Here is a 12,046-nt window from a genome sequence, read left to right on the forward strand (position 1 = left end):
GAGGCAGGCTCCCTGCTGAGCAGAGAGCCTGATGTGGGGCTTGATCCCAGAACCCTGGGATCAGGACCTGAGCCAAAGGCAGAGGCTTTAACCCACTGAGCCACTCAGGTGCCCCTATTGTAGCTACTCTTATATAAAGACTTACTTTTGCCATCTTGTTTCATATTTTCAAACATACTTTCTTTTTTTTCTGTTTTCTTGCTTTCCACTGCAGGGATCATGTTTTCTTGTGCTGATTTAAATGTTAAATCACTTAACAGATTGTCCAAAAGTAAATTCACCTGTACTAGTTATATGTCCATAGGCAAGTCTTGCCTGTGCTCTCATCTATAAAATGAGAATAAAGAATATGATTGTTGTGGGAATTAAGTGAGTTAACATATGTAAAATTTTCAGCACCTGGGAAGAATAAAGTGCTAGGTGTTTACTGTTATATCATTATGATAATGGCTTTTAAGACTTATAGCGGGGGTGCCTGGGTGGCTCAGTGGGTTAAGGCCTCTGGCTTGGGCTCAGGTCATGATCCCAGGACGCTGGGATCCCAGCGTCCTGGGATCAAGCCCCGCATCAGGATCTCTGCTCACCTGGAGGCCTGCTTCCCTTCCTCTCTCACTCTGCTTGCCTCTCTACCTACTTGTGATCTCTGCCTGTCAAATAAATAAATAAATACATAAAATCTTAAAAAAAAAAAAAGACTTATAGCAGTGTTATTTCACCCTGATTTCTGAAACATTAGTATATGTATCTTCTCCCCCAAACACAAATATTTGACTTCTCATGTTCTTCCATCTAGCATGTTGTCATTATCCAGTTTTGGTCTGAATTGTTACGGATTTTCCTTCATTCCTTTCTTCTTTCTGTCTCTCTCTCCCCCACTTCTCTCCTTCCCCTCTCCTCCCTTCTTTCCTTCTCCTCTTTCTTGTTTTGTCCTTCCCTCTTTTTTTATTAGTACAATAGACTTCACCAAAATTCTTTTTCCTTTTCAGGTGAGCTGTTTCTCTCTGGGGCCTTTAAAATTTCTTTCCTTGTCTTTAATATTGTATCTAAATGTGGGTTTTCCCCTTCTCTCCTTCTTGGCTTTTTCTGAACCTCTTTAATAAAGACCTCAGATTGTATCCTTTGATTTAGTGGCATTTATTTCCATTATTTCTTAAAATATTTTTTGCATTCCTAGTATTTCTCTCTTCTAAGGATCATTATTACCTAGATGTTGGCACCCCGATACACATCCTCCATAATGATTTTCTATTACATTTGCGATCCCTTTTTCTGATGCCTTCTGGAAGAAGTCCTTAATTTTATCTTCAAATACACTTATTTTAAGCTCTATTTATCCCTAGTCCTTCCTCAAAGGACAGAGGCAGTACCAAATAAGAACAAAATATAGCAAAAAGCACTAACTGGGAACATTATGTGTGAAAAAAGAAATAAACAACGCATGGGGGTTTTTGGTACCTTGACAAAAATGGTTTGCAGTAATGGGAATTACTTTCCCATTATACCCACCTTTCCTTTCAAGAAGGAAAAGTTTAAAGAGGGGATGAAGTGAGTATAGATAACATCTTTTAAAAGAATTTTTTTCCCTCTAAAGGGCGCAAAAAATGGAATGGTTGGGTCTAGGAGGATTTTAACATGGGAGATTTAAAACAGGAGTTTTGCATGCCAAGTGTGAACAAGCCAATAGAGCAAAAATGGGACCCAGGAATGTGGGACTAATGAAGGAGTCTTTTGAGTAGTAGAAGGAATGAATACTGATCAGGATTAGATAAAATAGCTAGAGGTAAAGATGGTTCATGTTATAACAGAATAGGAAGTTATAAAGATACGGATGCCTCCAAATCTATTGTTCACAGATTAGGGAGGGTGAGGAAGTTTCCTGCTTCCATTTTCTCAGTGAAAAAAGAAACAACCTGAGAGCAAGAAAGGGGGAGGACGGAAGGTCTGAGTAAAGAGGAGGTGTGAAACGCTTGTTGAGGAGAGATTAAGTGTGAACTGACCAGGAAAATGTGTACAGATCCTCACACTGTGCTGTGAGCCCTTGATCTTCAGGGCCAGAAGTTTTCAGTGAAAAGGGTCAGCATGGTTGGTTTTTTTTGTCTAGCCCCATCCAGCTGCTTAGGTACAGATGCAGTGTAGTTGGAGCAGTTGGATACAATTAAGATTTGAGTTTTCAGTTTAGAAGGATAAGAGAATTTACGGTATATGCAAAGAAAATAATGCCTATCCTAGATAAAAAGGAAAGCGAGGGACTTCTAGACAAGGGATAGGTGAGAGAATCAATTATCTAGAGATCCTGGTAAAGCTATAGAATTGTTAGGGTAGGCATGACAGAGTGACCCAGAAAGGGGGGGCGAGTAGTATGCTACAAGTTGAGATTTCTGGAGGTAATGATAGGATCTAAAGCAGTGTGTTCAAACTATAGGGTGAGCCCCATTAATAGATCATGAAATCAGTTTGGTGGATCAGTTTCTAATTTAGCACATTTTAAATCTGATTACACATTAGAATCACCTAGAGAAACTAAAATTTAAAAAAAAAAACAACAAAAACAAAAAACCCCAAAATGCTCACACCTAACTGCCAGAGATTCTTATTTGGACTACCACAGGGCTCAGAAATCAGTTTTTCATTAAAATTGTCCAGGTAGGGGTGCCTGGGTGGCTCAGTGGGTTAAAGCCTCTGCCTTTGGGTCAGGTCATGATCCCAGGGTCCTAGGATCGAGCCTGCATCAGGCTCCCTGCTCAGTGGGGAGCCTGATGCCCACCCCCTCTCCGCCTGCCTCTCTGCCTACTTATGATTTCTCTCTGTCAAATAAATAAATAAATAAATAAAATCTTATAAAAAGAAAATTGTCCAGGTAACTCTAATGTGCAGGCCTGGTCAGTCACCACTGTTCGAAGAAGATACTGACATAAAAAAGACTGATGATCGAATTAATGGTAGAACGACAGTAAGTCAGGTGCTCAAATCTTCTAAAAACTGGGGAGAGTCTGTTTAATCATTTTGTAGATGGATTTCAAACAAACTTTGATTTCATTTCTTATATTTGAACTTCCTAGAAATAAATCAAAGTCAATAAAAAAAAATCTGGCACATAAGCACTGCGATTTCCCCATATCCTATCATGATAAAGTTTCATTTGAATTAATTGTACTTAACTTTAGAATTAAGAATATTGCTAAAATTTAAGAAAAAACTATTTGTAAGAAAGAGAAAATAAATTGACTGGAAAGTTTATTGGAAAATCTATATCAAGCATAATTTAAAATTACTTAAAAACATCTATAAAAGGTCAGAACATTTGGTATTATAGGATAAAACTAATATAGAAAAATTGTAGTAACATGGTTAAGAAAATAACAATTAAAGCTATACATGTTTAAATTATAGAAAACATTAAAAATAAAATATTAACACAATATGTCTTGCTGTTGCTTGGGGGGAAAAGGTGGGGACAGATATTTTTTATTTACATATATTTATTAAAAGATTTTCCACATGACATTGCAAATAGTCCCATTTCTCTTGTATTTTTCTATATAATACATGAATTCACACAAAGGAGGCAGAATACATACAATTACAAAGATGGTAGAAAAGTAAACCACATCATACCCAATACACAGTGGATTATTGCAAAGGGCATAACCCGAACATATAAGGCATATTCGTTTTGGAAAAACAACAGTGCCCACCCCTAGGTACACACAAACACACACACACAAACTCCACTGCAGTAAACCACGAGAGAAAACAAAACATATCATAAATAACTGCTCTTCGACTTTCCTATGTTAGTTCTTAAGTTCTTTTTCAATCATAATGAAATCCACAGAGAACAGAATTTTCTTCAAATGTGTATGGTTCAAACACGATTAGTTTTTGTATCTGATATTCTATTTTGTACTTCTGTTCTTCTATTGATGTATGTTTATATCTAAAGTCCTTAAAATTACAACTTTGAAAATTAATTGCAAAAAGTTGTTTTCTATTTAACATGCCACAGTTCAGTGTTTACTACTATTCTGCAAGACTCATAAATTAAAACACACACGTTTAGAAGCAAATAACTGCTATTACTGAATGTATATTGGCATTTTAACAAAATACTGTATTTACTCCATATACTTCTATACTCTGAGATTTTCAATTAATACAAGGAGGACTTTTATTTACGAAAAAAGTGTCTCAAATTTCTGTTCTATATTTTGTCTTACAAAATTCTGAATGCAGCTTTTTGTTTGATTCTGATAGAACTTGTTATACGAAAACCATGTGATAACCACAATATTACATTGTATGTAATATACAAATGTATCTTTTCTATCAGTTTTGCTAGTTAGCAGTAACAAATTATATATGGTGATCATTATTTTATCAAGACCTCTGCTATTGTAAGAATAGACCTGAATATATTACCCTTGATGACAACAAAAAACTGGTGAATAATTTTACATTTAGAAGAAAAAAGTGAGAGAGCACAGCATCAAAGTTGATAATCCTCTGTGAATGCATTAAAGATACGGTTTATAAACACAGGCATGAAAACTAAAAACTCTGAAAATAAGTACAGTAAGAATATTTACATATACATATCATGGCTCATTATGAAAAAGATTATTAAAGTATAATGTGAACAATACATTATATTCACAGTATAAACAACACACTTTGAGGAGAAATTTAAGTCAGGAATAGTATAAATACAGATAGAACATTAGTTAGCACTATTAATGTTTTGTTCTGTCACATATATAAAAATATACATAGAGATATGGCTCTTTTAAACCAAAATTTTTACATAAATATTCACTGATTTAAATAAAAGTTGACAGAGGTAGAATTTGTGTCAATGTTCATGATTTTCAGGAACAAGTATTTAAAATATTTCATTACTGTTCTGTCCTTTAAAAAATCCATATAGGTAACTCATTTGTAGCCATCATTCTGAAAAAGAAGGGACAGGAAAGGTGAGTTAAGAGAAAAATAACAAACAAAATCACTTAGAACATTTATTTATTTATTTATTAAAAGATTTTATTTATTTATTTGTCAGAGAGAGAGGAGCAGAAGTGAGCACAGGCAGACAGAGTGGCAGGCAGAGGGAGAAGCAGGCTCCCTGCCAAGCAAGGAGCCCGATGTGGGACTCGATCCCAAGATGCTGGGATCATGACCTGAGCTGAAGGCAGCTGCTCAACTAACTGAGCCACCCAGGCGTCCCTACTTAGAACATTTAAAGAAAACTGAGATTGTTTTCACTTTTAACTGAAATTGTAGTCTCTAATAAAGCCTTTGCCCATAATCAAGCTTTAATTAGTACCTCAAAAGTACTGTTCTATACTTCAAAAAGATATTCCCCTCAAACCGCCAGAGTACATCAAAGTATATGAGGACTAAATGAATAATACAGAATGAAAAGAAACATAGCATGTCTCAATTAACGTAGCATATTAATTGAGAAAAATCACTCAAAACAAGGAATAATATGACAGGTTAATATACAAGTACTGTACAATGTATTGTCTGAGTCTTAAAAAGCACATTATAGGTAGTCAAATATTTTTTCAAGTATTTTAACCTTACATGCTATCTAATCACCCTTCCAATTAAAACACACACACTAAAATATAAAAAATTCCATAATGGAAACACTGAGAAAGTAACCTAAGTAAATAATGGAATAGCCATGTGATGGACTGTGAGATGCTTTTATCTTATTTTATTTAAAGATTTTATTTATTTACTTATTTGCCAGAGAAACACAGCAAACAGAGAGAGAGAGAACACAAGCAGGGGGCGTGAGAGAGAAGTAGCAGGCTTCCCGCTGAGCAAGGAGCCCAATGCAGGGCTTGATCCCAGGCCCCTGTTAGATGATTTTAAAGTGGCATTTTTGAAAATACTTTTTATGATAAGAGTAGATGCTCTCAACAATTTATTAAGGGGAAAAAACCCCAAAGAACAAAACAAAACAAAAAACAGGATAAAAACTATTTCAAGTAAGATCTCTATTAGAATCGTATGTCTATGAATGTGTGTGTTTATTTATTATACATCAAATACAAGAAGTATATACCAAAATGTTAATTGCTAATTTCTCTGGGTTGTAGGATTAAAACTGTGCTGAAGGCAGGCGCTTAACCCACTGAGCCACCTAGGTGCCCCAAACAGTTTTTCATCTTAATCCCTCCCTTGTATTCATCCAGTACACAGAAGGACCTTCAATGGCTCCCCCTGACTCACAGAACCAAGACTACAGACAATCTCTAATTTTGCCTCACATTCAACATATCCTGTATGCCCCACTCTACCTTCCGTGCCTTCTTCCCTCATCACTTCCCAACAACCTGTCAATCCCGTCAGATTGAGGCTACTGTGCCACGTGCATTCTTTTTTTTCTTCAAACCTTATTCTTATTTTTTTAAGATTTTATTTATTTATTTGACACACAGAGAGATCACAAGTAGGCAGAGAGGCAGGCAGAGAGAGAGGGGGAAGCAGGCTCCCCGCTGAGCAGACAGCTGGATGTGGGGCTTGATCCCGGGACCCTGAGATCATGACCTGAGCCAAAGGCAGAGGCTTAACCCACTGAGCCACCCAGGCACCCCGCCATGTGCATTCCTATTTGTACATCTTCGTCTACAATTTTACCACCTATTATCTGTACCTTGAATTTGGCACTTCATCCAATATTACCATGTGATATCTCATACTGTCATTTAGTTTTCTATTGTGAATGTCTTCTTTTTTTTAAATGAGGTATAATTTACAGACAATAAAATGCATGAACTGCTACTGTTCAGGTCACTCAATTTTTACAATCATATATACGCACGTAACCATCACCAAAACACAGAACATTCCATTACTTCACAAAGTTCCGCTGACCACTGCTAAAGGCAATTTCCCCTTCCCCGAAGCTGAAAACTACTTCCTGAATGTTCATAACTACAGATTAGCTTTGCCTCTCCTTGGTGTTACATACATACCTTCTGATAATTAACAGTTTATATGTTCAGGAGAATGTAAAGGAGACTTTAAAGTAGAACAAAGGGGTGGCGTGGGAAGACCATGGCGACGCATCTCCTGGATTGCGCGTTCTCTGTCAGTAAAGAACAAGTAAGAGATTATACCAGAAAGTGGAATACAAATATAAGCTGCTGTTGTTGTTACCGGCTGACTAAATAACTTCTCAATTAATTAATGAGTATTTCTGTTACATTTAAATCCTGCATCCTTATATAATCTTCAAGTAGTGAATAAAAGATTTCAATTACAGTAATATGTACCGTAAGAGACTGTTCAAAGCCTCACTGAATAGAGGTTTTCAAAGTCGGCTGGTTCCCACCTCCTCCTGCACATAGACCTAGCATCCTCCTTCCTAACAACTTCCAAATATCAGAAGCGAAATCACCATTTTCTCTGTTATGCTAGAGTCCAAGTCAGCCCCACAAAGCATGGTAACTGTGTGGCTACCTCTTTTGTGCACTATTCAATCTCTGGCCTAGACTTTCTGCCTTATCAGATATCTTCAGTATCCAGGATTTCTACCTAGCTGGGTGTTTCACAAACATTTTTTCATTATCAACCCCCTAAAGAAACTTTTTAAGATATTCCCTCCCCCCAAATTTTCTACCCCTCCCCATGAAATTTTAACATGTAGATACACTATTTATGTACTGAGTCCCCTTACAGGGCTATAAATCATTGTAATACCTAAAGTTTTTTTGTCCCACTCTCTCTTCCTCCAACAACCAAAAGTGTTCCTTGGGGTGGTGTACAAATGTATAATCTAGTTGGATGGTAAGGAAAAAGAGACATGGTCATGCCAGCCAAGGTTTCTTTGAGGACTAGGGGCAACGGAAAAAGAATTAATGGGGTCTTATAACCCTAGGCAAAAGAGGGCTTAATTTAGGGCCCTTGATTTTAAGAGAATTTAAATCATCATTAGGAAATGGAAATCATCATGCATGTGCAGTTTAGCACATTAAGAAACTACATCATGGCGTGCCTGGGTGGCTCAGTGGGTTAAAGCCACTGCCTTCAGCTCAGGTCATGATCACAGGGTCCTGCGATCGAGCCCCCGCATTGGGCTCTGCTCAGTGGGGAGCCTGCTTCCTCCTACTCTCTCTCTCTCTGCCTGCCTCTCTGCCTACTTGTGATCTCTCTCTGTCAAATAAATAAATTTTAAAAACCTTAAGAAAAAAAAAAGACTACATCTTGCCAATTACAAGAAATTAGTAACAATGCTTTTATGACACTGATGCATTTTCTTCATTTCTCAGGCTTCATTTCTCTTTGAAATCATAAATATTGATTTCCTAGCAAATTTTGTCTATAGTCCAAAGAACACCTCACTCAAAGTTCTGATGCCAATGGATAATAAGAGAACTCAAAAAATTGACCTGATAAGCAATATAACCAACTATTTGAGAAAGAAATCTCAGGAATGTTGATGTCTATGGTATTAACATAGCAAGAAAGAATAACAGAAGAAAGGTAACTTGACAAGTGATTCGCAAATTAGATTTTGATTTTAGCTGTGAAAGCAGGTGTCATTTCTCCTTGTAACATTTGGGGATTCAAGTTTTCAATGTAACAAAGCAAATGAACTGAAATATAAGTGAGTATGAAAATTACTAAGCTATAGGGAATATATTGTATGTAAGAGCAAGGGATATAAAATTGGATCTGCCTTTCCTTCATTTTAATTAATTAACTGTAAGATTAATTAACTAATTTAATGTAGTCTCCACGCCCAGTATGGAGCCCAGTGCAGGGCTTGAACTCATAACACTGAGATCAAGATCTGAGCTGAGAACATGAGTCAGATGCTTAACTGACAGAGCAAACTAGGCGCCCCATTAAATTTTCTTTTCTTTTTTTTTTTTTAAATTCAAGTACAATTAGCATGCCTATGTTAGTTTCAGGTGTACAGGATCTACCTTGATTGTAGTTTTGGCTCCACCATTTACTATTTGTGTGACTTTGGTTTCCTCTAATATAGGCATAAGAATAGATTATAGGTATATGGTATCCAGCACATATTTATCAATTGTTCTTGTTTTTTTTTTAAAGATTTTATTTACTTATTTGTCAGAGAGCGAGAGAGAGAACATAAGCAGGGGGAGCAGCAGGCAGAGCGACAAACTGACTCCCTGCTGAGCATAGAGCCCAATATGGGGTTCAATCCCAGGACCCTGGGATCATGACCTGAGCTGAAGGCAGACACTAAATGGACTAAATCACCCAGGCATCCCTTATCCATTGTTCTTACGATCATCATCACTCTTGTGATGACTTATATTTAGAGATTCCTATTGGATGATATTGTTTGGGTTCTTGTAGAGTCTTTACTAGCTTGCTGATTCCCTATCTATACTCTTTCAAATAATGCCCTAACTTTGCCCTGAGAAATCCTATAGAAAACATTGAGACAATACTTGCTACTTTATTTACCGTAAGGATATTATCTGCCACAACATGATGACTTTCTAGGAATAAATAGCAGAAGAAATTTATTTTTGTATGAATGCTAAAAGGAAGTTGTCTATTTTTAAGCCATATTAAATCCTTTTTGAAATAGGACAGGGAATAAATAAAAACACTGCTCAGCGCTAAGAATTTTTTCTTACCGTTCATATCTTTCAGTTGAAATCTGCCTTTTCAGAGCATCGTGATCAGTTTGTAATTGTGTCACTTTAGCCCGAAGCATGGTGTTTTCCCGGCCTTGACTAGTTCTTAAAAACAAATTTTAAAAATCAAAGATATAAATAACAAATGTGTTGTTTTTTAGTCAAGTGCTATGGATTTTTTTGTTATTAATAAACACAAAAGAGGTGATACTTAAGGACAAAAAAAGAAAAGAACAAATTTTTTAACACAAATTTTCTCAACTTAGTAAGTTTTTCTTTTCCTTCCGGAGCTTCATTACTAAGTTTTCCTTTTTATTCATTCATTCATCTTATTTATTTAATAAACTTTTTTTTTAGAAAAAGATTTTACTTATTTGACAGAGAGAGACACAGCAAGAGAGACACAAGCAGGGGGAGTGGGAGAGGGAGAAGCAGGCTTCCCACACTGAGCAGGGAGCCCGATGCAGGGCTCATGCGGGGCTCGATGTGGGGCTCGATGCGGGGCTTGATCCAGGACCCTGGGATCATGACTTGAGTCAAAGACAGATGCTTAACGACTGAGCCACCCAGGGGCCCCTTTAACAAACATTTAAACTGAGCTTCCAGTATGTGCTGGGCACTGCAGCAATGGTGGAAATACAAATTTGAACAAGGCATGAATTACAGCATCAAGATGTAAAGCATCTTTGTTGACTTTTTCTAGACTCCTGCCTCAGAAAGATAAATATTTTTTTCTTTTCCTTTCTTTTTTAAAGGTTTTATTCATTTATTTGACAGACAGAAATCACAGAGAGGCAGGCAGAGAGAGAGAGGAGGAAGCAGGCTCCCTGCTGAGCGGAGAGCCTGATGCGGGGCTCAATCCCAGGACTCTGGGATCATGACCTGAGCTGAAGGCAGAGGCTTTAACCCACTGAGCCACCCAGGCGCCCCTCTTTTCCTTTTTTAAAAGAAGATTTTATTTATTTATTTGACTTCTAGCACAAGCAGGCAGAACAGCCGGCAGAGGGAGAAGCAGGGTCCCGGCTGAAGAGAGAGCCTGACATGGGACTCACTTCCAGGACCCTGGGATCATGACCTGAGCCACACTTAACTGACTGAGCCACTCAGGTGCCCCGAAAGCGAAAATACTTCTAACTCCTTTTAAAACTGTTCTACTTGCACTATCCACTCCGGGTTTCTTCCCCTCTTCTATCAAGCATGTCCAAACCTGACCATCTAAAAGACACTATCATCAATCTCCAAAAAGGTAGTAACACACAGCCTTTTTGAAATCTTTTCCTTGTCCACAGCAAGAGACACACAGATGGTTCTCCCCATCTTGCAATGCTTTCTCCTTTAACTGACTCCTCTTTGTGCCTCAAATTTAGAAATTTTTCTAGAGCTCACTCATTCGCTTCCATGGGTACCATCTCTGGTGAAGACAGACAAATCTACATTTCCAAACACAATGTTTCTCCTGAACTAAACCCTTGAATTCCCTAAAGCAGCCATCATGTAAGGAAGATATTTTGGTTTTATGCCACCTTACATGCTCCCATCACCCTCTCCTACCAAAAACTGAAAAATTATTTTTGACAAGCTGTTTTCTTTATATAGGTTGATTTATGCCACTTACAATTTGCTTTCTGAAAGGGTTAACTTCTCTTTAAGCAGCTGAATTTCTGTATCCTTCTCGTGGGATGTTAAATGAGAATGAAATTCCTTATCTCTATTTGTAGCCAACAATGTTTCAAGGTTTTTAATTGTATGTCTCTCACTTGACAGTTGTTTTTTTAATAGTTCTGCTTCTGATTTCACATTTTCTAATTCCGCCGAAACCTATAGGGAAAACAAATGAAGACTACTTCAGTACAATTTTAGGCTTATTCTGAAAAATTATTTGCAGAGCTATACACCCATCAGTTGTTTATTTTGGGTACCACTTAAATATTTTGAATCACTTTTTTTTTCAGTGTAAGAAAATCATCTTATTTTCAAGATAATTTTTGCTATTTTCAGTAAGGGCTTATTTGCTACAAGACCTATTCCAGCCCTCAAATAGTTTTTAACTCACACTACCTTGTCAAGAGAGGGTCATTAACATAAAAATCCTAAAATGTGGCCAATCTTATCAGCAAGGAAGCCCTTCTGATCTATTATATATACTCTGACTACACAGTTGAGTCAGCATTGGAGCTTCTCAGTTCCCGAAAATAAAGATACTACTAAATTTATGAAAACTGGAAACACGCTGGGTTGTTTAAAGTATTGCCTCAGTTTGAGAATGGGAAGTTCCAGCTAACAAAACTTTTAAAATTAAGTAAGACTTAAATACCTTAATAAACCTAAGTAATACCTTAAATACTTAAATAAATAAAAGATCTTATTTATTTGAGAGAGAGAGAGAGAGAACGCACACACTTGCGTGTATGAGG

The 12,046-nt window shown here is 37.0% G+C and overlaps 1 protein-coding gene across 3 annotated transcripts in view; it reads right to left on the reverse strand.

Annotated features, from left to right (window-relative positions):
* Window positions 1–3,216: 3,216 nt before the first annotated feature.
* The window catches only part of CEP135 (centrosomal protein 135), a 76,684-nt gene continuing 67,854 nt past the window's right edge, over window positions 3,217–12,046 (reverse strand). For all 3 annotated transcript variants that reach the window (XM_059160882.1, XM_059160864.1, XM_059160873.1), the window contains 4 exons: window positions 11,248–11,450; window positions 9,633–9,737; window positions 6,987–7,099; window positions 3,217–4,947 (listed from right to left, as the gene is read on the reverse strand). In XM_059160882.1, the coding sequence (XP_059016865.1) occupies window positions 6,997–7,099; window positions 9,633–9,737; window positions 11,248–11,450 (411 nt within the window). In that variant the 3' untranslated portion in view covers window positions 3,217–4,947; window positions 6,987–6,996. The remainder of the gene's footprint in view (window positions 4,948–6,986; window positions 7,100–9,632; window positions 9,738–11,247; window positions 11,451–12,046) is intronic.

This window comes from Mustela lutreola, chromosome 1, assembly GCF_030435805.1.
Source record: "Mustela lutreola isolate mMusLut2 chromosome 1, mMusLut2.pri, whole genome shotgun sequence".
NCBI classification, from domain to species: domain Eukaryota; kingdom Metazoa; phylum Chordata; class Mammalia; order Carnivora; family Mustelidae; genus Mustela; species Mustela lutreola.